At 43.7% G+C, this 26,260-nt stretch overlaps 1 protein-coding gene across 10 annotated transcripts in view; it reads right to left on the reverse strand.

Moving 5' to 3' along the window:
- Positions 1 to 15,133: 15,133 nt before the first annotated feature.
- The window catches only part of SMARCC2 (SWI/SNF related, matrix associated, actin dependent regulator of chromatin subfamily c member 2), a 113,899-nt gene continuing 102,772 nt past the window's right edge, over positions 15,134 to 26,260 (reverse strand). For 5 of the 10 annotated variants that reach the window (XM_040341106.1, XM_040341103.1, XM_040341102.1 and 2 more), the window contains exons 25-28: positions 26,045 to 26,179; positions 22,515 to 22,833; positions 18,091 to 18,474; positions 15,134 to 16,665 (exon numbers count right to left, since the gene is read on the reverse strand). In XM_040341106.1, coding sequence (XP_040197040.1) covers positions 16,601 to 16,665; positions 18,091 to 18,474; positions 22,515 to 22,833; positions 26,045 to 26,179 — 903 coding nt within the window. In that variant the 3' untranslated portion in view covers positions 15,134 to 16,600. The remainder of the gene's footprint in view (positions 16,666 to 18,090; positions 18,475 to 22,514; positions 22,834 to 26,044; positions 26,180 to 26,260) is intronic. The other 5 variants (XM_040341110.1, XM_040341108.1, XM_040341107.1 and 2 more) reach the window with 3 other exon arrangements.

Genomic DNA, 26,260 nt, shown 5'->3' on the forward strand with positions numbered 1-26,260 from the left:
ACATATGTGAGACCCCTGTGTTGAATCCCACTAGTCCAGTAGCAGGGTACAAGATCAGTCCAAGAGGCAGGCAAAAGGCATGGTCAAACAGTCCGAGGTCAGTTCCAGATCAGGCAGAGGCAGTACAGAATCGTTAGGCAGAAGAATGGTCGAAAAACAGTCCAGGGTCAATTCCAAATCAGGCAGCGGTATTGCAAAATCATTAGGCAGAAGGGTGGTCCAATAACAAGCCGGGGTCAGTTACAAAAGCAGGCAGTGGCATAAGGGGTGAGAAGGCAGGAACGGAGGATTACGTTTACCATACTAAACTAATACTTTAGTTTAGTATGGTAACGTTTGAAACAGTCAATTATACAGAGGCCTGGTTGTGAAGGACACTCTGCACTATAATAAACTGTGTCCCGTCTGATTCCTCCACTGGTACACACTCTACATTTTTTTTGAGCTCGTCGGCCTGATGCTGTGGGAGGGATCTTATCCGGGAAGTGCCGTTCGGAGAGCCGACTTAGAACATCCGATCGGATGTTTTGGGGCAGGTCGTTGGGGAATATCAGGGAAGTGGTAATTTCCTCCAGGTAGCCAAGGAAGGGTAGGGGGTTTTGGGTTGATTTGCGGTAAACAACATGGGAGTTGTAGACGGCCAAATGAAAAAAATAAATTGCTACCTTTTTGTACCAATGGTACGTGCGTCTTGTGGCAAGGTATGGTTCCAACATTTGGTCGTTTAAGTCGACTCCCCCCATGAACAAATTGTAGTCCTGAATGCAGGTGGGTTTTTGGATGGTGGTGCCACGCCTTCTGCGGGTTTCAACAAAAGAATCGTTGTGGATGGAGGACAACATATATACGTCTCTTCTGTCCCTCCACTTCACTGCCAGAACCTCCTTGTTCCGCAGACTCGCCGATTCCCCTTTCTTCAGCTTTGTATTTACAAGGCTTTGCGGAAAGCCTTTCCGGTTCTTTCTGGCGGTGCCAAATGCTGGCGTCTTCTTTCGGTGCAGGTTGTGGAACAGAGGAAGAGACGTATAGAAGTTGTCCACGTACAGGTGGTATCCTTTATCAAGGAGGGGGTTGATGAGTTGCCAGACAACTTTCCCACTTGATCCCAAGTAGTCTGGGCAATCGGGGGGATTCAGCTGGGTGTCCTTCCCTTGGTACACCAAAAAGGAATAAAAGGTACCCTGTGGCTCGTTCGCAAAGTTTGTAGACCTTCACCCCATAGCGGGCCCTTTTGCTGGGTATAAATTGTTTGATTTTAAGTCGGCCACAAAATTTTACTAGGGACTCGTCGACACATACGTTTTGTTCCGGGGTATATATTTGGGGGAATAATTGCGAAAAATAATCTAATAAGGGGCGAATTTTGAAAAGCCTGTCAAAATTGGGGTCATTTCGGGGAAGGCACTGTGTATTATCATTGAAGTGGAGGAACCTCATGATTATAAAATATCGGGATCTGGGCATTGTTGTGGAGAAAATTGGCATGTGGTAAATGGGGCGTTTTGACCAAAAGGAATGTTTTTCATTTTTTGGGTTGAGTCCCATGCAAAAAGTGAGGCCTAAAAAAATCCTGAACTCATCCACTGTAAGGTCTCTCCACTGGAAGGGACGGGCATAGGACGATGTGGGGTTCTTGATGATAAATTGTTGGGCATACAAGTTGCACTGGGCCACAATGCTAGAAAGCAGTTCCTCAGGGAAAAATAAATCGAAAAATTGAATTGGGGAAAAATTGTCCGTGTTTACCTGGACTCCTGGCTGGGCAGTGAAGGGGGGAATGTTGGCTTCTCCGGAATTTGGAGGAAGCCACAGGGGGTACTGAAGGGCATAGGGAAGGCTGGCATGGGTCCTTGACCTTTGTTGCTGGGGTACTGCGGTGCTGGTGGATGGCAATTCGGTAGAGGTGGATGGCACGACGGTACTGGTGGATGGCACTTCAGTATCGGTGGATGGCATGTCGGTGCTGGTGGATGGCATGTCGGTGCTGGTGGATGCCACTGCCTCCTCACCAGAGCGCCTTCTTTTGGCGGGCTGACCATCTTCCCCCTCTGAGCCTGTCGCTGTTCCACTGGTGTAGATTGGCTCATAGTCTACGTCCGAATCCGATTGGGAATCAGAAACAGGGAGCTCCACATTGCTCTCATCAGGTGCAGAAATAATCTGAAATGCCTCCTGTAAGGAATAGCGACGTTTTGACATTGCTGGCGGTGTGTGTGTGGCACAGATGTACACTGAGGTGGCACAGATGGGCAGAGATGGGGACTGAGGTGGCAGAGATGGGGACTGAGGTGGCAGAGATGGGGACTGAGGTGGCAGAGATGGAGACTGATGAGGCTGCACAGATGTGTACTGATTGCACAGATGTGCACAGATGAGGCGGCACAGATGTGTACTGATTGCACAGATGTGCACGGATGAGGCGGCACAGATGTGCACGGATGAGGCGGCACAGATGGGCACTGAGGTGTTGCAGATGGGCCCTGATCACAGGTGGGCACAGGCGGTACTGATGGCACAGGCGGTACTGATGGCACAGGCGGTACTGATGGCACAGGCAGTACTGATGGCACAGGTGGTACTGATGGCACAGGCGGGCACAGGTGGTACTGTGGCACGGGCGGTACTGATGGCACGGGCGGTACTGATGGCACGGGCGGTACGGACGGTACTGATGGCACGGGCGGTACTGATGGTACGGGCGGTACTGATGGCACAGGCGGGCACAGGTGGTACTGTGGCACAGGTGGTACGGTGGCACGGGCGGTACTGATGGCACGGGCGGTACTGATGGCACGGGCGGTACTGATGGCACGGGCGGTACTGGTGGCACAGGCGGGCACAGGCGGTACTGTGGCACGGGCGGTACTGTGGCACGGGCGGTACTGTGGCACGGGCGGTACTGTGGCACAGGTGGGCACAGGTGGTACTGGTGGGCACCAGGTGGGCACTGGTGGTACTAGGTGGGCACTGGTGGTACCAGGTGGGCACTGGTGGTACCAGGTGGGCACTGGTGGTACCAGGTGGGTACAGGTGGGCACTGATTGGGCACTGATTGGGCGCTGATGGGCACTTTTTTTAACTTTCACTGTAACTGTAATTCACTAACTCACTCTCTCTCCACACACGCGGCGTCTGTGTGTGGAGAGAGCGCCGGCAATGAGAGATGATCTCATATGTTTACATATGAGATCATCCGTCATTGGCTGTCCAGATCGCGCTGTAAATAGCCGCTGTGATTGGCTATTTACCGCGATCTGTGTGCGGCTGTATCCAGGGGACGCGGCGATGACAGTAGTTCCCCGCTGCGCGCTCGTGAGCGCGCGCGGGGAACGAGCAAAGGGGAGGCCGTAAAAACACGGCCTGTTAGGAATTCAGAGCCGCGCTGAGGCCGTACAAAGTCGTACGGCCGTCAGCAACTGGTTAAAAATGGACAGTGTCAGCCAGTAGAGCAGTGGATGGTGTGTGGATATGTGTCAGTAGTTTAGAGCAAGGTGACAGTAGTTTTTGTTTATTTTTAAAAACATTTTTTTTTTCATTTTACATTTTTTTTTTATATATTTTTTTAACAGCTTTGTACCCCCATGGCCTGTTGGCTTAAGCTGTCTTGGCATTGGATCAGATAAGTACTGTACCGCCTGCTTTTACCCAACACTATGGTTAAGGTCCTGGTCTCTGAACGTTCATGGTTTGAACTCCGATAGAAAATGGCACCTGGCACTGAGGGAATTAAGACAGTCAGGGACAGATGTTATTTTAGTTCAAGAGACCCATCTAGACAAGAGGACCTCCTTTGCATTCACATCCAGATATTTTCCCCAGATCTATCAAGCATCTAATGCCTGTGAGAGAGCTGACGTAGCTATCCTTTTTAATAGGGTTGCACTGGTGCCCATACCAAGCATTTCTACGAGTACTTGTACTTGTGGAAATGCTTCGATGCTTGACCCCATACTTGGACAGTCAGGAACGATCCGAGCGAAGGTGGGGGGAGTAATAATCACTGATCTCCCTGCGCGGCTTTTAATAAAGCATCTGACAGCCACTTTTCCTCCTCTCCCTACCACGGCTTCCAGAAGCTTTACTGAAAGCCGCACAGGGAGATTGGTAATTGTGACTTACCCCACCGTCGCTCTCTCACAGGCATTAGATGCTTCATACTGTCCACTCCCCCCACCCCCCCAAAAAAGAAAGCATGGTAAAAAAATTGGTGGCCAGAGCATTTTTTTCATGGCTGAAGAGATATCAATCCATGGACCTCAAATAACCACTTTGTGGGCTTCCCAGAGGCGAAAGAGATACATCTAGGGTGGCATTTTCAACAAAATGCACTTTCAAAGCTGACTCCAAACCTGACTTAGAAGGGGAGTGTTTGAGAAGGAAATCGTTCAATTGCCAATTACATGGTCTACGGCTAAAAGAAACTAGCAATGGCGTGATCGGACCATGAAATCAGAAGTATATGAGCTGATTGCACTATTCTAAGTGTAGGATTATTAACAAAAAAATTGTCAATGCTAGAATGCGTTCGATGAGGAGTGGAGTGGAAGGTATATTGTCGATCTAAGGGGTGGAGGACCCACCAAGCATCAAACAGAACATATCTTCTAGACGCAGGGATATGCAATTAGCGGACCTCCAGATGTTGCAAAACTACAAGTCCCATCATGCCTCTGCCTCTGGGTGTCATGCTCGTGGCTGTCAGAGTCTTGCTATGCCTCATGGGACTTGTAGTTCTGCAACAGCTGGAGGTCCGCTAATTGCATATCCCAGTTCTAGAGAGTTGGCAAAATAGTTGTGAACCTTTAGTGACTCAAGCCTGGGAACCGCAAGCATCCACCAAATGGTTGAGAATAGCAGAATAAGGTAGATTAAAAGTCACCTCCTATAAGCAAGTATTCATGGTCAGATCGAAAGACAAGAATAAACTTTGGTTAGGAAGCTAGTTTGTTTGATATTCGGGGCATATAGAGTACAGAAGGTGACAGCTTATGTTTGCCAGCTCCCACGCAAAATAATAAAATGGCCTTGCGAATCTATGTAAGATTCCGATCTTATATTGTAACCCAACATCCCAAGTGAGAACACCTTTTGCACTCTCGTCCCCCTTCCAAGTGACCAATGGCACTCGACAGAGCTGCCAGCTCCCTCCTCTATAATTCGTACTTTGCATTGAGCCCTTAGCTGCATCTATCCGTAGGAATCCAGACATTCAGGGCACAGAATTAAAAATGTCACTCTTTGTGGATGGTATCATTTTGACCTAGACTCAGAATCCTCCTTACCCAATCTACATGCTTAATTGGACCATTATGGTGCTCTCTCGGGCTAAAAAACAAATTCAACCAAGTCAGAGGCCCTCCCCATTAACATCCCTGCCGCTGAGGTACATCACTTAATGACCTGCTTCCCTTATTCTTGGAAAACCAGAGCCCTTAAGTACCTTAAGTTTACATTACGTTGCATAAAGAGAATTTTCCCTCTCTTTACTAGCAAATAAGATCAACAATAAACCAATGGAAGAAGCATCATATCTCCCTATTGGCACGTATTGCTTCTGTCAAGTTCGCTCTAAGATTTCAAACGCTACCTATTCCCATTCCACTTTAAAAAAATTGCAAATAGACCATTTGAATTTTGTTTGGAATTATAAGAGACATAGAATATCTCACACAGTCCTTATGGCCTTGCACACTGATGAAGGCCTTGCATTTCCAAACCTTATAAAGTATTACCAAGCAGCCCAACTACATACAGGTGCATGATGTTCATACATGGTGTTCATACAAGTGGACTGTAATTGAAAAACTCTGGCTAGCACCCATATATCCCAATAATCTTTTGTGGAATGCAATTGCAGAGGTAGATTCTAGTCGGTTGGTAAGGGCAATGGCTCAGCTTAGTTGGCATGTATTATCTCACCAACACGCCCTTAAATGTGAAACATCTTTGCCAACTGCTTTCCTGTTCAATCCCAAAGTGCCAGATAGCCTGATGGTCCTGATATCTTCCCCTCGGGCGACGAGGAACTTATTTCATTTCGCCCACCTGGTTCAATGAGCTTCAGGACATATTTGACCTACCCCTCCAGGTGTTCTATGGGTACTTGCAGATCTGCCATTACACTAAGACCATCACTCCTACCTTACAATTCTCCCCCTGTCCCCCTTTGAAAAAATGATCTTGGAGGGCCTTTCACGAAAAGCTTTAATTTCAGATATTTACCAGATATTGAATGCCTTCCCCATCCAAGATCAAGGAAAACATTCTTACATGTTTGCTGGGAAAGGGGTGAGATTTCTTTAGAAGCATGGCAGGTGGTCTGGTCCCAGAAGGCCAAGACCTACCTTTGTACCCTTTATAAAGAAAATGCACATAAAATACTCTAGAGGGGTAGAGAAAGGAAGCGCCACCTAAGTGCAGTATTAAAGAGGTTCTTTTAATGACACATTGTACAAAACACACTTACAAGAAGGTAAGGAAAGAAGGCTCATCTGTAACATCCTGTAGTCCTCGTCCTGGATCCATGGGCTGCTTAGAAGTGAAGAAAGCAGAATGTGTGGAGTCTTCAGGCCTGTCCTGTGGCCATCAGGATGAAGCCTGTTCCAGCCTCACAGGTCACGTGACAGGTCACGTGATTACTTCCGAGGAATACTTCCAGGAGGAGGGTCAGACAGGGAGAACAAAGCCCAATCAGCCCAAAGCCTGCACTTAGGTGGCGCTTCCTTTCTCTACCCCTCTTTTGTTTACCACAGAGTCAGCTCTCTGAGGACAGCAGCCGCCATTGAACAGCCAAATCTCCTGCATTTTTAACCATTGAACTGCCTGTTACTACTATTTCCAATGGACTAATCACCATACCCCTACCCATACATGTACTTTGTATCTGCCCTGACAGTTGCCTCTCCTATTCTATACTATAACATAAAATACTCTACTTGTGGTACCTGACACCGGATATACTCCACACTATCTACCCTACCAGCTCTGATCACTGCTGGAGTTTCTGGCGAGATAAAGGTACCCTCTTTCACATTTAGAGCACTTTCACACTGAAAGCACCCGGGCGTCAGCGGTAAAGCACTGTTATTTTTAGCGGTTCTTTACCGTAGTTTTTGCGTCACTTTTCGGCTGCTAGTGTGGCGATTTTGCCCCCGCTAGTGTCTGGAAAAAGGGTTAAAAGCACCCACAAAGCGCTGCTGCATTGATTTCAATGGGCAGGGGCACTTTAGGAGCGGTGTATTCACTGCTCCTAAAGAGCTGCAAAGAAGCTGCTGGTAGGACTTTTTTGACACCCTGCCAGTGCAGCGTCCCAATGTGAAAGCACTCCTTTGAAACTTGCTGAACCTTACAAAAATTTGCTGCTCCATGTCCTTACGGCTGTTCACTGCTTTGTATGCTAGTATGTAGAATTAATGGACAAACTAACAGCTAGAATTCAGGATAAGTTAGAGGCCCATAATCTCATTTGGGAATGATGGCATTTTAGGAAGACCCACCTTCATAGCCTCCCTTAGTTTTCACACCCCCTTTGGTCATTGAATCTTCATTGAAGAATTGGGATGTTGCAGTAGTCCTATCTTTTCACAGTTTCCTTTACTTCTAGCCCATATTAGGTTATTTTTCGCTTAATATTTTCTTTTATAATTTGGGGATACTTTGCACTACAATGCTTAAATTGGTCTGAAGTAATAGCAATGGCCTTTGTTTGATACTTAAATGCTTGCATGCTGTGCATTATTAGTTGTTAACATGTGCTTTATGTTGCTTATACTATAAGTGCCTCTCTACGGATTAGCATTTTTTTAATGGTTTTATATGGTCAACTCCATTCCGGGAGGACCCTTAGATCGGATCAAATTATACTCACTAAACACCCGCGGCCTGAATACCCCTGAAAAGCGATCACGCCTATTGTATACATTATGGAAGGAAAAAATTCACATTGCACTTCTACAAGAAACGCATTTCCGATCTGACGGAATTCCAAAACTTACCGATAAAAATTTCCCCTTGGTATATCACGCCCCTAACAATACAGCGAAATCTAAGGGAGTGTCGATCCTGATTTCCCCGCGCTGCCCCTTTCAGGTCGAAGAAATTCTACGAGACCCAAATGGCAGGTTCATTTTTATCCGCGGATCTCTACATAACTTAACATACACAATCGCTAACATATACGCGCCAAACACGAAACAAGTAGCCTTCTTCCGTTCTGTAACATACCAATTGACGGCCTTCCAAAGAGGTACACTTATCTTGGGCGGAGACTTCAATGTCCCATTGCAGCCGATTCTAGATACGTCCAATGGATCTTCATGCATTAAATTTAATGCCCTAAGGCAGGGGTTGACAAATTTGCTTGGAATCTAGGAGCCAGGTAAAAAAGTTAGGAGCCAGAAAACGCGCCCCGTCCCGACGAGCTTGCGTGCAGAAAGTGAACACATACGTGATCAGCGCCCCCATATGTAAACGGTGTTCAAACCACACACGTGAGGTATCGCCGCGATTGGTAGAGCGAGAGCAATAATTCTAGCCCTAGACCTCCTCTGTAACTCAAAACATGCAACCTGTAGATTTTTTTTAAACGTCGCCTATGAAGATTTTAAAGGGTAAAAGTTTGTCTGCATTCCACGAGCGGACGCAATTTTGAAGCGTGACATGTTGGGTATGAATTTACTTGGCGTAACATTATCTTTCATAATATTAAAAAAAAAAATGGGGATAACTTTACTATTGTCTTATTTTTTAATTAAAAAAAAGTGTAATTTTTTCACCAAAAAAGTGCGCTTGTAAGACCGCTGCGCAAATACGGCATGACAGAAAGTATTGCAACGTTTGCCATTTTATTCTCTAGGGTGTTAGGATAAAAAATATATATAATGTTTGGGGGTTCTAATTAGAGGAAAGAAGATGGCAGTGAAAATAGTGAAAAATGACATTAGAATTGCTGTTTAACTTGTAATGCTTAACTTGTAATACCAACGGCCACCACCAGATGGCGCCAGCTCACATCTGGTGGTAATAACTTGTAATACCAACGGCTCACCACCAGATGGCCCCAGCTCAAAAAAAAAAAAAAATAAATTTTTTTTTTTTTTTTTTTTTGCCCCCCCTTCCAAGCCAAGTCGCCAGGGCCCCATTTCTAGTCGCCATGGCGACCTGGCGCCCGGGATTTGTCGAGCCCTGCCCTAAGGACAATCAAATCTTGCCTAATCACATTGTCCCTTCATGACGCTTGGCGTACCCTATACCCCAATGTAAAAGACTTCACATATTACTCCCCCTTACACAAGAAGTACTCAAGGATTGACCATTTCTTTATATCACAGGCCGACCTTACAGCTCTGGTGGATGCAACCATAGACCCCATGCTATTGTCCGACCACCACCCAATAACTATCACACTTTCAATCCCCTCTCACCGGGCTAGATCACCCATCTGGAGACTGGATGACTCCATCCTGTTAGACAAGTCCAACATTACGAGCGTCTCGAAGGTCTTATCTGACTACTTTCGAGAAAACACAATAGAAGACTCCCCCTCTCCACTGGTGTGGGCTGCACACAAATGTGTGGTTCGAGGATCGTTCATCTCCATAATGGCTAAAAGGGCTAGAGCACGCAAAGCACGGATTGTTGAGTTGTCTGACAGGATCAAAGCCTTGGAACTTACACACAAACGTACGTTAGCATCCCAGGTACAAGAAGACTTAGTGAAAGCAAGAGAGGATCTTCTTGGGGAGATTAGGAAAAGGCTTATACGTAAATATACCCTAACTAACAAACTGTTCTATGAACATGGTAATAAGTCGGGCAAACTTTTGGCCGCCACCCTACAAAAGAAAAAAGCCTCTTATACCATTAATACTATTACAACAGCAACCGGTAATTCCATTGTAACCAATAATGAAATTGCTGAACAGTTCTTAAAATATCTATCTGGCCTATACAATCTACAACCACCAACACCACCACTTACAACGCCAAATAGAAAGACCTTGATTGAGGATTTTCTAGCTGAGCATTGTCCATCCTACTCCACACCCGAAGACATTGAGGATCTTGGCTCCCCAATCACCGTGGAAGAAGCCACCCAAGCATTAAAACAACTCAAACCCGGGAAAAGCCCAGGTCCGGATGGCTTACCGGTCAGCTATTACAAGGCCTTCACCGACCTACTACTACCAAACTTTTTGACAACTTTTAATGCCGTCATTGACTCCCCATCCTACAACAAAGACCTCCTGGAGGCGCATATTTCTCTAATCCCCAAGCCAGGTAAAGATACTACCCACGTTCCCAACTATCGCCCAATCTCACTACTAAATGTGGACATTAAACTATACGCCAAAATAATAGCCAACCGTCTTATTCCACTGATCCCCAGTCTAATCTCAACAGAGCAGGTGGGGTTTGTCCCAGGTAGAGAAGCCAGGGACAACACCACCAAAGCTCTCAACATACACCATTGGCTTCAGTTTTATCCCAAGATGCTGAGAAGGAATTCGATAGAGTGGCCTGGGATTACATGACAGCGGTGCTGTATATTGGAAAAATGGATATTACGCGCTTATCAAAGGAGGGGGAAAAAAAAGAAAAAAGGGGGGGGGGAATGAAAGTGAGGAGAAGTGGAGGTACAGCTGCGGCACTGAAAGGTGTATCAAACCATAAGCAATTGATAATGGGGAGGGTAGTGCTGCGCTAATCAGTGGTGAATGGATAGGTGAATAAACAGGTGGGGGAAGGGAATGCAGATAAAGTGTAATTGAAATGAGGAGCAGTATAGCCCAAATGGCATCAGCATAAAAATAAATATAAAATGATCAGTGAACAATAACAGTACTGGTGTAAATCATATGACTCCACAGGTTCCTCTTAGTGTTATGAAATACACTATAAATAATGGTGCAAAAATTCCCAAGTAACTGTGCTAGGTGACACTTCTATACTGGTGATGAGCAGTCCATCAACAGGGCTTGAAAAATATCAGCAAAAAATAAATATAAGTAAAATTTCAACAGTCCAAGAAAGCAAAGGTGCAAGTGTGGGTCCGCAATATGGAGTGAGAGGGGAATGGGTATCCAGTGATCCTTTTAGGGTAAGTAAGGATGTCCCCTTACCTTACTGCTGTAAGGTAACAGCATATAGGTCCAACCACATTAGATGGTTCTCTCGATGGGCTCTGATCCAACAACGGCAGGTCCTCCTTGAAGTTCTCGTCCCAGATTGGTCAGTTTCTCGCCCCCAAAGAAATAAAGCATCGATGGTGTGATACCGTTTTAAAGAATTTTAATTCTCAAAGAAAATAGACAGGGGTACTCACATAATCCAAAATACAATTGAGCATGTAAAAAGAGGGGCAATCTGTCGCCAACGTCACCTCCGATACTCACATAATCCAAAATACAATTGAGCATGTAAAAAGAGGGGCAATCTGTCGCCAACGTCACCTCCGATACCTCTCAGTGGACTCATGCGCATTCGTCACTATCATGTGACTTCCTGAGGAAGTCACATGATAGTGACGAATGCGCATGAGTCCACTGAGAGGTATCGGAGGTGACGTTGGCGACAGATTGCCCCTCTTTTTACATGCTCAATTGTATTTTGGATTATGTGAGTACCCCTGTCTATTTTCTTTGAGAATTAAAATTCTTTAAAACGGTATCACACCATCGATGCTTTATTTCTTTGGGGGCGAGAAACTGACCAATCTGGGACGAGAACTTCAAGGAGGACCTGCCGTTGTTGGATCAGAGCCCATCGAGAGAACCATCTAATGTGGTTGGACCTATATGCTGTTACCTTACAGCAGTAAGGTAAGGGGACATCCTTACTTACCCTAAAAGGATCACTGGATACCCATTCCCCTCTCACTCCATATTGCGGACCCACACTTGCACCTTTGCTTTCTTGGACTGTTGAAATTTTACTTATATTTATTTTTTGCTGATATTTTTCAAGCCCTGTTGATGGACTGCTCATCACCAGTATAGAAGTGTCACCTAGCACAGTTACTTGGGAATTTTTGCACCATTATTTATAGTGTATTTCATAACACTAAGAGGAACCTGTGGAGTCATATGATTTACACCAGTACTGTTATTGTTCACTGATCATTTTATATTTATTTTTATGCTGATGCCATTTGGGCTATACTGCTCCTCATTTCAATTACACTTTATCTGCATTCCCTTCCCCCACCTGTTTATTCACCTATCCATTCACCACTGATTAGCGCAGCGGTGCTGTATAGAATTGGTTTACCGGTTCGTCTTGTCCAAATGATCCTGATGCTATACTCTGCTCCATCGGCGCGGATCAGAGTTAACGCCCACCTATCGAATGCCTTCTCCATAGCCAATGGAACTCGTCAGGGTTGCCCTCTTTCCCCCCTCATTTTCATCCTTTTAATGGAACCACTCCTCAGAAGATTGCAGGCCAACGCCGCTATTAGGGGGACTGAGATCCGGGGGAAACAATATAAGATTGCCGCATATGCGGATGATGTTCTGATGTTCCTCTCTGACCCAATCACTTCGATTCCTAACCTCCTTTTAGACTTCAAATTATTTAACTCATTATCTCTCCAAATAAATTTTGATAAATCAACAGCGCTAAACGTCACCCTGCCGACCACAACAATAGACTTATGTAAAAAAAATGTTCCCTTTAAATGGGAAACAGAACATATCACATACTTAGGTATCAAAGTCCCGAAAAACCTAAATAAACTGTTCGAACTCAACTTTCTGCCTGCCTTGAGGTCCATTAAGACAGACATGTCGGACTGGAATAAGGGCAAAATTTCGTGGTTTGGCAGGGCAGCAGTACTTAAAATGAATGTCCTCCCACGGATTTTGTACCTTCTTCAAGCAATCCCAATTAGGCTCCCACAGACCTTCTTTAACACATTTAAGAGGCACTGCAGAAATTTTCTTTGGGCAGGTAAAGCTCCGAGACTAAGCTGGGCCAAATTGATCCAACCAAAGTGCAGCGGCGGCCTGGGCATCCCTGACATATCCACTTACCACAAAGCCTGCCTTCTCACGAGACTTGTTGACTGGCACCTCCATGGGTCTAACAAAGAGTGGGTCGAATTGGAAAATGCATACCTTAAATTTCCCATCTCCCATTTACCCTGGATAAAACCTGGTTCAATACCCAAAAACTGCATAGAACATCCATTAATCGGGCCCAAGATATTAAATTTTAAAGCGGCATGTAAAACCCTCAAAATAAACCCCTCTCCAGGTCCATTGACGCCTCTATCACTTAGCCCAGACTTTCCTCCCGACGTAACCTATACTCACCCAGTACCGGATCCGACTCTTCAAACACTCCGAGCACACCATTTTTACCACAGTGGCAATTTTTTAGCATATCCGGACCTAGTCACCAAGCTTCCGCACATCTCCATTTCAGTTTTTAAATACCTTCAATTTAAACACTTCTTTAGCTCTACCCGGTCAAAATCGTCGTGGTGTAGAGATCTGTCACCCCTAGAGCAGATATGTGCTTCCAAGGTACCCATGCGCCATCTGATCTCGATTTTATACTCCTTGCTCTCCCAGGATAAAATTCTTATCACTAACACCCGAACTGCCTGGGATACCGACCTTACCCTACGCTTATCTGACGAGGACTGGAAACTTACCTGGGAATACACACATAAAGGCTCTATTAGTGTAACAGCACAAGAAAATAGATACAAAATATGCACTAGATGGTATCGGACACCTGACAAGCTTCATAAAATTTTCCCGACAGTGTCCTCAAATTGCTGGAGATGTGAGGGAGCAGAGGGCTCATTCCTACATATTTGGTGGGAGTGCCCCTCATTGACACAATTCTGGAAAACGGTACACGAGCGCATAGTCCAGGTCACCACCCTGCCAATAGCTTTCTCCCCGGAACAATTTTTACTACATCATTCTCCCATAACAAAATCAAAATATCAACATTCTCTGGCGCTCCATCTAGTGAACGCAGCCACACAATGTATCCCTCTGTACTGGAGATCCAAAACCCCCCCGACAATTGATGACTGGCTGAAAAGGGTAAACAAAACAGAAGAAATGGAAAGACTAATACATCAAGCTAAACATTCACATGAAAAATACATACACACATGGGCAAATTGGTTGCATTACATAGATTCCCTTGCACAATTAGCGGTCCCCAGTCCTACAGATCCTTTAACGACACCGGGAAGGGGGGACGTCGGTTGACCGGAATTCTCACCCCCCTCTTAGCCATTGTTCCCCCCCACCACTTCCCTATATTGTCCTCCCAAGAGCAGAAAGGAACCATTGAGTTAGGAACAAAGTAGCACTAGGCAAATGTGTGCTGATATTTTTGAGAAAGAAACCTTCTTACTAAGAGATATATTCCCCTACATGTCACCCACAGATTGTTCCCTTTACGGGGTGGGTGGGATGGGGGGAGCCACTTCTCATTCTCTGAAGTGTTATCTGATTGAGGATGTTCTGTCTTATTTTTACTGTTCTTTCATAAGGTTTATAGGACAGTCACCTTAATTCCTACGTCTTCTTTTTTCTAAAAAGTGTATCAATGTTTTCTCTGCGGGGGTTCTATTCTGTTGTCCCTAAATTGAATAAGCTTGTTTATGACATATTACATATTCACCACTTTATGTACTGTTTTAATATGAACAATTCTGTATTGCATAAATACTCAATAAAAATTTTCCTTTAAAAAAAAAAAAAAAAAACTCCATTCAACATGTTCTTGGTGTGATTTGATTGTAACTTGTTTACTTCATACATAGTGACTGTATCTTCAAACATTTTTTTTTTAATGAAATATTTCAATCTGTGGCAGAAGCAGATGAAGCTTGTAGTTCATTCAGAGTCATGCAAAATTCAAACCTGACAATTGCCACCAGGAAAAAGGACCACCGCGTCAGGGGGTGATTGCTGTTACACCCTAAATATGGGTGTAATTAAATATGCTCTTAAGGTGGAGTTAACTTTTAAACAATCCCAACATGTCTGAAATCCATTTGATGCGATGAAAAATAAACACCAAGATTATGGTACGTTTTCAACCATTTTTTTTATACATATAGGCTAGAAAAACATTAGGAAAGAAACCAGAAATTACACATGGATGTTATAAATTTTAAGATTTTAATGCCCCATGGCTGGGGATTGTAAGATGCACAGACACAGGATAAGGTACTGGTAACATAAACAGACAGGGGTCAGATTAATCAGGTGTTAATCAGAGTTCCAAGGAGGTTGCTACACACGCACCCAAAACGAGGAAAGTCCTCTCCATTCAAACAAACCATATTACCTAACACTTTCCTCTCTAGTCAGTAGACCCTGCAGTATAAAAAAAAAAAGTGCCCAGCCTCCTTTTATTAAAGTGCACTCTGAACCCCTGATTGCCCAGCCCTGGCCAGAAATATTTAAAATACAATGGTTTAAAAAAAAAACAAAAAAAATAAAACAAATAAAAAGCTTATATAGATAAAAGCTAAAATATTTTACTAACAAGTCAAATAGTGCACTGTAGAGTGAGACATAGATTCCCCATTGCCATCCTTCTACAGGAATACACATAGCTCACCCCTCTCCTTCAACCAATGGAACATGACACAAAGGAAGAATGTAATGAGGAACCTGATTGTGTGGCTGCTGTGCACTTTACCACTCTGTACAAAGAAACCAAAGGGGTGCGGATCTCTCTGTTAAGACCCCACAAATATGAAACTATGAAATTACCTTACACCCATTACATCCAGTCTGCAGTAAGCATCGCTCTGGATACCTCTATCTGGAAGAGATGCTTTCTCTGCACGGGTTACAACAGACGCAAAGATGCAACAAGAGAAGCGCCGACTCCTCTGGAATAACAGGCAAAATTCACCAACAACTGAAATACCAAGAGAACTGGATTTGTCAGCAATGTATATATATTAAACTCTGCTGCCTGAGATCTGAAGTCATTGTTCCAGAATTGTACTGGAATGCCATCTCTACCTGCAGCAGCAGAGCTAAATTCACCCACAGCTGATCTTATAGAAAAACAAAAATAAAATGTATTTTCAGCTCTGTCATTGGAGTCCCAAGAGTCTGGAACGTGGTTCTATCAGCAGCGGAAATGACACAGCTCATCTTCCTGACTTCTTTAGTAGCTGCGTTTCTTGTAAGAATGTCTAGGTTAGCTGCATCAGTTCCCATTCAGTCCTCAAGCTCATTCTTCTTTTCCCGTGTGTTATTACAGGTACACACAGTCCTGCTTTGCTGTGCACTACTTTTCCACACTTCCACAGCCGAGACAGGGGTAACAAACGGAGCCTGGATGTGCTATAGTCTCCTCTTGTTCCCTCACAGAATACCTTTCCGTAGACTTGAACAGTAAACAGTTGAGGTCCAGGCCACCGATGACATTAAACGAAGAAAAGTCATGACACAAAAGGGATATTGTGTCCCTGGAGAGCTCAATGTGTGATTCGAAGCCTGGGGGAGGCCTGGTTCCAGAAATAAGCGTCTGAAATACATTTCCACAATCGTTCACATTTCTCCCCTGACCTGTATCCCCCCCCTCCACAACAAGAAAAGTCCCAATGTTACTGTTGGACTGGGGGGACTGTGCTTCCCACTGATTCCGGAGGCTGGTGGGACGTTGCAGGATCTAAGAAAAAAAAAAACACAGTAGACATCTAAAAAATGCTGCTTAAAATGTACAAATCATCAAACAAAATAAAATGAGAAAGAACTATAGAAAAATGCAGTTTGAAAATGTGCTGCCAAAAGTGCCTCTGTTCTCCTGAAGAGTTACCAGGGCTAATTGGACAAAAGCTTCAGTTTTGTTCTTGCTTTTTATTCGTGACGTTTTTCACATCAACCCCAATGCCAAATAACACATTAAAAGAGAAGATACATTTTAGTTTCAGGATAGAGGGAATGATTAAACATAAAAGAAAATAAATGCTGAATCAATATTCGCAAGAATCAAATGGGTTTGGCGGCGCACAATAATGTAACTAAACATGTCTAGGAGTCACAAATGAACGTAAGCCAGAAACCAACCAAACACGGTAATAGCAGAAGGCAAAGAAATGCATCAGAAAGGATGGCTAATTCTGAATACGAGCTGCATTGTAACTGCTCCCCCTTGTGGCAGCCTTAAAAGTGAATGTAGAGACATTAACGTTAATTCGCAAATTAATTAGAACTGAGTTCTACTAGAAAGTTCCAGAAATCAGGCTCATTCTTTAGAACAGAATTAATTTTTTATTTTTTATTTCTATCACTACTTAAAAATCTGTATCTTTTATAGATTTTTAAAATACTCTCACTGGTTCTTAAAGATTGATGTGTTACATTCTTTACCTCTTCTTATAGCGGGGGTTCACCCTAAAAAATTTTTTTTTCTAACATGCCATCCAGCATACTAGCGCGAGCTACAGTATGCCTTTATTTATTTTTTTGCGCCGTACTCACTGTTTAATCCCGTAGTTAAGTTTCAGACTAGTAGGCGTTCCTATGCAGAGGGGAACATGATTGACGGCCGGCTATGGCGCGTCACGCTTCCCAGAAATAGCCGAAATAGGACTTGGCTCTTCACGGCGCCTGCGCAGTCAGCTCCTAGTCTGTGCGCAGGCGCCGTAAAGCGCCGAGTCCTACTCGGGAAGCGTGACGCGCCATAGCTGGCCGTCAATCATTGTCCCCTCTGCATAGTAATTATGGAGGCTGGCAATATGAAGTTCTTTCGAAAAATGCTAGATGACTGGCTGTCATGCCAATTCTTTGGCTTTAATACCCTTGGTAACAAATGCAAATCCCAAGTCCTAAAGCAGGCTTGTTCTATGTCAGTGGACCAAAAGCAAGAGATAAGCAGCTAGCATTTTCAAAAGGTCTTTTTCTAAGCACAACTTTCCTTGATGACAAACAGAATATCCATTTAAAATAATGCTGTTACCTTGTCATAATACCACACCGTGACAGTTTTTTTGTATCATTATACTTACAGGATTGTCCAGCGGTTTCCCTAGAACATGGGATCCAGAATAATTTTAAAACTCAAAATTAGGTTTACCTTGTCTACTAAGCTCACCTGGCACAGGACTGGTTGTGATGGGAGCCCCTCCCTGCATTGCAGCTACGATCGCAGGGCTGTGTGTGGCAGCTGACCCCAGGGAAGACGGCAAGTTAGGAGGCGCTGAAGATATGGCAATGGAAGGGTTAGGTGGGATGGGGGAAGGTCCACCGACCCGACATGCTGCAGGAGGGAAGGAGCCATGCATTGGAAGGGGAGTTGAATAGGGGTTAATTGGTGGGTTGTTATGAGCAGAATCAACTACGTCACTACCCATGTTAAATGGTACAGGCAAAGGCATGCTGGGGTGCTGATTACCGGGCACCGGAGGCTGGGCAGGAGCAGGTACTGCTGATGGGATCATGGGATTGGGTGGTGGTTGACCTGTATACGAACCAGAACCTGCAAGAAAGAAATTAAATCACAGTCATCCATATTAATTAGTAGAATACACACAAAATGCACGTAATGCTAGACATGCACGGCTCAAATTTCAGTAAATTCCTACTGAATAGGCCGAATTCAAGCCAAGGTTGCCCCTGTCAACACCACGCCGCTTGACAATTTTTGATTGAAAAAAAATCGAAGGAGCAGGGTGGATATTTGTGAGCTAAACAGTGACTGTCACTGTTCTGGTATTCTGTCATAAAATAATAGCCAGCAGGGGAGCATCCTCCATCCATGCTGGTTAGTGGAGATGGGGGAATTTATTGAATCCCTGTGGGATGAATAAAATAAATCAAATCATGTACGGCTAAGCCTTTGACACAAACATTTCAACCAGAGGAAGTAAAAAATTATGTTTTACACACAGCTTTAGAATCCTAAGCAAAAAAACCCATTAGGAAGTGATTTCTTGCTGCTAATGAACTAAAATGAATAATCTTTCCATGTCTAAATTAGCTCAGTAGGGACCGGGCCGAATCTTGAATCATGTATGGACAAAACTTGCTGTACACAAGTCGATCAATTGACTTTTGTCGTATTTTTTCTGAATGATCAGTGCCCCAGGCTATAGCTGGAAACACTTATCACTGTATTCTTATGGCAGGGAACACTCCACGCTGTCAGAATAAAATACAGCAGCAGGAAGGATTCTTCCATCCATCTTGAATGTGTGGATGGGGGAATCAGGTCATCTTTTTTTTTTTTTCATTCAACCTGCTAGTTGAACGAAGAAAAAAAAGATCAATGTATGGACTGCCTTACTGGCCAGCAGTATCTGTCTGAGCAATGAGGAAAGACAACAATAGGAGCAGGGAAAGGTTAAAACCACTATCTGTGTTCCATCTTGGAGATCTTTCCTCGCTTTCTATGTGATCACTAGGACAGCGCAGGTTAGCCTATCCAACCTGGACACAGACAGCAATAACTCTTCCAGATTATCCAAAGCCCCATTTTTTTTTAAAAGCTCCCAGAAACAGGATTTATTTCTAATAATAATAATAATTTCTATTTCTCTACCCCTCAACTCACTTCTTCATTCTCCTCACGTATCACTAATTTACTATCAGATATATCAGTTTGGATGTCGCACCACTTCCTCAAACTCAACCTATCCAAAACGGAACTTATAATTTTTCCTCCCCCACGTGCCTCTTCCCCTGATCTCTCTGTCAAAATTAATGCTACAACTATCAGCCCATCCCCACATGTCAAGGTCCTAGGAGTAGTCCTGGACTCTGAACTCTCCTTTAAGCCTCGCGTTCAATCACTGTCCAAATCTTGCCGCCTCAACCTTCGCAACATCTCCAAAATACGCCCCTTTCTAACCAATGACACCACAAAACTCCTAATTCACTCCCTGGTCATCTCTCGCCTCGATTACTGCAACTCCCTCCTCATTGGCTTACCTCTGCATACTCTATCCCCCCTTCAGTCCATCATGAATGCTGCTGCCAGACTAATCCACCTTACCAACCGCTCTGTCTCTGCTACTCCCCTCTGCCAATCCCTCCACTGGCTTCCGCTCACCCAACGAATTCAATTCAAAATACTAACAATTACCTACAAAGCCATCCACAACTCTGCCCCCAGCTACATCACTGACCTAGTTTCTAAATACCAACCTGTACGTTCTCTTCGTTCTTCTCAAGACCTCCTACTCTCTAGCTCTCTCATCACCTGCTCCCATGCTCGTCTCCAGGACTTTTCTAGAGCCTCTCCAAGTCTATGGAACTCCTTACCCCAATCTATCCATCTATCTCCCTCTCTATCAGCTTTTAGAGGATCCCTGAAAACCCTCCTCTTCAGAGAAGCCTACTCTTCCCACACATAACTGTATTTTCATTTGAGTCCATCTGATCATCCCCCACAGCTAACTACCCTTTGTTCCACTTGACCCTCCCTTCTAGATTGTAAGCTCTAACGAGCAGGGCCCTCTGATCCCTCCTGTATTGATTTGTATTGTGACTGTACTGTCTTCCCTGATATAAAGCGCTGCGCAAAATGTTGGCGCTATATAAATCCTGTATAATAATAATAATAATAATAATAATACTGAAGTGGGTGGGGTTTGATCTCCTTTTGGATTGGGAGCATGGTAGGCAGATCTTTATTCCCTGTGATAGGCAGAACAATTTTCTTGCATCACAAAATTCTTAAACTGTAAAGAATTCATCAAAAACAAGATAAGTGCTTAAATGAAATCCTGGAAATCCTGAAAACATGACCTGTTGGGGGTCCTTGAGCACTGGAGTTGAGAAATGCTACACTAAAGAACACCAGTGATGAAAAAGTGCAAAAATCAATATCAAAGTCCAATATTATTATTATTATACACAATTTATATAGCGCCAACAGTTTACGCAGCACTTTACAATGTAGAGGGGAGACAGCACAGTTACAGTACAATACAGAAGGTACAGGAGGGCCCTGCTTGTAGAGCTTACATTCTAAAAGGGAGGGGGTGGTGGTACAAAAGGTAATAGCTGCAGAGAATGATTTGATGGAGGTGGCCCGGGGACAGTTGTTAGGTGGGTGTGGGATAGGCTAACCTGAATAAATGGAGTTTTCAGAGATCTCCTAAAGGTGGAGAGGTTAGTTAGGGGCTGATCGGACATACCGGGCAGGGAGTTCCAGAGGATGGGAAAGGCTCTGGAGAAGTCCTGAAGGCGAGCATGGGAGGAGGTAACAACGGAGCTAGAGAGCAGGAGGTCCTGGGAGAAACGGAGGGGACGATTTGGGCGATATCTGCAGATGAGTTTGGTGATGTAGATGGGGGCGATATTGTGAATGGATATTCAAGCTTTGACTTAGATCTATTACATTACTCACTTCCAGATACATCTATTTTTGTTGAGCTTGATGGTGCCAAATTTGTCCATATGTTTTGGCCTTTATCACTCTTTTATGAAGTGTATCTGCCTCTGTTGAACCATGTGTGGCTAAATCACTCCAATACCTGCTAGCTACATCACCTCCTTCTTTGGTCTTATTCTGAGTCATGATTGAGCTCCTATCCATTGTGCTATTTTAATCCATTACTATTCTGTTCATTAGAGCCCCCTTGAAGAAGACTCTGCGAGTTGAAACGTGTAGGGGTTACCACTGGGCTTTTTAGCCCTTATGACGAATTTACAGTAACAATGTCTTTTTCTTTATAAATTATTTTGTTATCTTTTAATCATGTTTCAATAAAATCGTTGTCATTTTTATACAATTGTTGTTTGATTTGGGGCCTCAAAGTCCCCCCATGGCTGCATTTCTTTGTTATTTATCATCGGGATCTGACCAGCGAGTCCTCTAGGAATAGGTACATATATGTACAGATCTATAAAAGGCCAAATTCAGCCAAACAATTTGGGGGTTGGGGAAAAAAACTTCCTACTGGGGTCTCAAGATTTGTAGAAAAACTTAAAGTGGATGAAAACCCGATTCATGAAATTTGAGCTGGGCACATATATCTGCAGTATTTTGTTATCTCTTTTCAATTAGCTAATTCTTATAGCTCTCTTCTGAACGGTTCCTCTGTTATCAGCCTGAGAACTCCTGACATATTTTTTGACTTTTTAGACAAAAGCAGCCTGAATCTTTTGTCAAAGGAGGTTGCTAAAATAGAGTAGCAGAGAGCAGCTCCTATTACAAAACAGCTCTGAGAGTCTCTACCTATGATGAGAGGGGGCGTGTGCCTTTCCTCCAATCAGCAATGTTGGCTATCTTGGCTGTATGCCCAGACATGTAGGGATATTTGGTTAATCTCAGTGTATCATCTGAGGCTGTTCACTTCACTGGGAGTATGGAGGGTTTACATCCACTTTAAAGTTTGTAAAGGGAAAAAATTGCAGTTTAAATTATCACGTCCCTATTAAATTTTCCCCAGACATATTTTAGTTAATAAATAAATAAATGTGTAAAGGAACATTTAATTGCAAGGCAGTACTCTGTTATGTATGTTGTGACAATCACACAAAATCACAAATGAAGCTAAAAAAGTCACTCACCTTGTGCTGGGCTGGGTTGTGTCCCTCCCTGCTGCTGACTGTTCACCGGTGGTTGTGATGGGGGTGCATTTGGCTGTACCAGTCCTTCTGAACTGATTGCTGTGCTCCCTGGTGCAGGTGTCACAGAAGCTTGTGTTACAGGGATGGAATGGGCAGTGGGGGGTACAGGCTGGCTGCCAGGGGGGGTCTGATGTTGCTGCTGGTGTTGGTTCTGAATGTGCTGGAAATGCTGCTGACGTGCTCTCAGCTCTGCATATTTTAGCTGTTCCATGTGGAAAGACTGTCTATCTGCAAGAAGCTGCTGCCGCTGGTACTCTAGCTGCAAAGTGAAATAAAAATATAGATACCAATAACTATTCAGTAATAAAGCAATTTCCCAAAAAAACTCCCGACTAGCTTCCTCTACAAGGATGCACCACTGGTAAAAGCAATCTTTATCAGGCCCCTAATGTTGATACAAGTATAGAAGAGATATCAGCACTTCCAGAGAGACAAATGGGGGCAAGCCTTGTTTTGTTCTAAAGATCTTTAAAATCAAAATGCCAAGAAAAGTCACTTTGCTGGCAAAGATGTCACCAAAATCTAAATAAATATAAAACAAAATACGGAGAAACGTTCCTACTTCATATAAATAAAATATTTCTGAAACAAAACCATTAGGAGAAACGTTTTATTTTAAACTGAAGAGATGTGGTTGGGGCCCATTCACACTGTTGGGGCTATTAACATACACTCATTAATATGCATTATGTTAGGTCTTTCAACATTGCAATGCACAAAACAATGCATGTAAAAGGACAGTATTATAAAGGGAAACACAATCTGAATTTTAGATGTTGTTCTGCAAAGTCTGTGCATAAAAAAGGGAAAAAGGTGCGCTACCAAAAATTTAAGCAAGAAATTGCATAAGAATGTTCAAATAATAACACAAAATGTGGAATTAAGTTCCTAGATAATATAAAAAAAAAACATGTGCTATGATTAAATGAGTCCTTGCACAAAACACATCAATGCGCTGGCTTGATCTCAATCCTCCACTGAAAGACTGGATGAATGCAGATAACTTATTAGTAAAACTTCCCACATATATAGAAATGGATGGCCGCTTACCAGCTCCGTTGGACCCCCCAAGGGATCAATCAGGCTCTGAGATTAAAGTATCCGTGGCTGGAACCAAGCGGCTGCTCCGGGTCTTCTCCCCTATTTGAAGCATAGGAACAAACCTGCTGTTATCTTCCACCGGTTGAACCAAGATACAGCAGCCTCTCCAGATCATATGGGAACGTGTGAGTTCAAAGGGAAAAAAGGTGCTTCATAGTGCAGCAGTTTCGTTAAAAAGTTCTTTATTCCAATCAGACTGACATTTGTTTAAAAAACGGCACTGCTGCAAAGTTACAAAGTTTCCCGATCAGCTGGGTGCGTGGTGACGTCAGCGATACTCGCTCCACCCGACGCTGCGTTTCTCCCAAACGGGCATCGACAGGGAAGGAACCTCCCTGTCGATGCCCATTTGGGAGGAAGGCAGCGTCGGGTGGAGCGAGTACCGCTGACGTCACCACGCTCCCAGCTGATCGGTCTGAGCCGATGCTGGTTAGATTCGCACACGCTTCTAAGCCTTGAAACTTTGTAACTTTGTAGCAGTGCCGTTTTTTAAACAAATGTCAGTCTGATTGGAATAAATAACTTTTTAACGAAACTACTGCACTATGAAGCACCTTTTTTCCCTTTTAACCCACAAGTTCCCATATGATCTGGAGAGGCTGCTGTATCTTGGTTCAACCGGTGGAAGATAACAGCAGGTTTGTTCCTGAGCTTCCGATAGAGGAGAAGACCCGGAGCAGCCGCTTGGTTCCAGCCACGGATACTTTAATCTCAGAGCCTGATTGATTCCTTGGGGGGTCCAACGAAGCTGGTAAGCGGCCATCCATTTCTATATATGTGGGAAGTTTTACTAATAAGTTATCTGCATTCATCCAGTCTTTCAGTGGAGGATTGAGATCGTATACAAGCCAGCGCATTGATGTGTTTTGTGCAAGGACTCATTTAATCATAGCACATGTTTTTTTTTTGGAATATTATCTAGGAACTTGATTCCACATTTTGTGTTATTATTTGAACATTCTTATGCAATTTCTTGCTTAAATTTTTGGTAGCGCACCTTTTTCCCTTTTTTATGCACTAAGTTTGAAGCCAAATATTAGGCTTTTTTGTATTGAGGTGCAGCACTGTCATTATATTTCATTTTTTACTGTTTATTTTTTCATATTACATTATAGCACCATTGCACTTTGTTTATTAAGGGGATAGCGCGGATTGTCTTTGCCTTACATTATCGTTCTGCAAAGTCTAACATAAAAAACTTTCATGTGCAGAAAAGACAATTGTGCTGTTACAAACCTTGCTTCTACATATGTTGCAGATGACAGACAGCATCCAGGCATTGGATGTAGTGATAGAATATTACATACATGTAAATAGACACCCGCACAATTTTTCTAACAGAGTGCACCACAATGCAGTGTTCACATCTGTGTTATAGTATGCTGTATTTGTGTGTTGGGGTACCATTTGTAATAAATGGCAGCATGAGCATAGAGCAACGCAGCTATATCCTTAAATTAATGTGTGTTATGGTAAGATGCAAACACACAGATGGGAATCTGCCCTAAATGTGCACATATCCAGGTGATGTCCATTCAGAGTATTACCGAGCAACACTAACTACTGCATTCTAGAGATAAATATAATTAGACAAATTTACAGTTACAATCCATACATTTTATTTGACAATCTATATAGGATGTGGAAGGATATTGAACTATATTGAAAATGCATGTTCTGGATATAGTGGAGAACAGTTAAAGTAATATTAAAGGCACTAAAAAATAAATGAAACAAACATGTTATACTTACCTGCTCTGTACAGTGGTTTTGCAAAGAGCAGCCTCGATCCTCCTCTCCTTGTCCCCCCCCCCCACTGGCGCTCCTGGCCCCTCCTTTCTGCAGAGTGCCCTCAGAGCAAACAGCTAGCTATGGGGCACCCAAGGAGGCTTTCGCCTGCTGCTCTGCGTGTCCATTCACATACAGAGCAGCATGCCCTCTCTCTCCTCACTGGCTCACTGGTTGTGATTGACAGCAGCGGCGGGAAGGAGAGTCCCCGGAGAGCCGAAGCTCTTGTGCACATCGCTGGATAGCAATGGGGTTCCTATTTTGAAGATAGAACAGAAGTAAGAGGACCCCCCCCCCCCTAGAAATAACAATCTTAGAGAATGGCCATTAGAACATTTGTCCATACTGGAAGAATTTCCCTCACCTCTTGCTCTCATGACATATCTTACATTTAGAATTCCTTCTTTGCTTTCTGTTTTAGCGACAGTGTTTAGCAGGTAGTGTGAATCTCTCCAGAAGGAAGACAGACAGTAAGAGTTTTGGCAAAGGGTCTAACCTTTCCCATTATATCCAAAACTAAAATACAGAGTCTTTCCTTTAACATACATACGTAGAAAATGTTAAAATGTTTCAGGACTCACCGCCTCCCGTTCTCTATCCATGATGGTTTCCAGCTCCTCAAAGTGCCTCAGTTTGATTTCCAGTTTCTTCATTTGAGTCTCCACCAGCAGAGCCACCAGTGACTTGATCTTGCGTTCCTCCACTGCAGCCAGGTGCTAATTAATGGCACATAATTATGATTAGAAATAGGTGGTATTTATGCTATACAAGTGCTACTATTTGGTTCAGACTAGGCC

The sequence above is a fragment of the Rana temporaria genome, chromosome 2 (assembly GCF_905171775.1).
Source record: "Rana temporaria chromosome 2, aRanTem1.1, whole genome shotgun sequence".
Classification (NCBI taxonomy): Eukaryota; Metazoa; Chordata; class Amphibia; order Anura; family Ranidae; genus Rana; species Rana temporaria.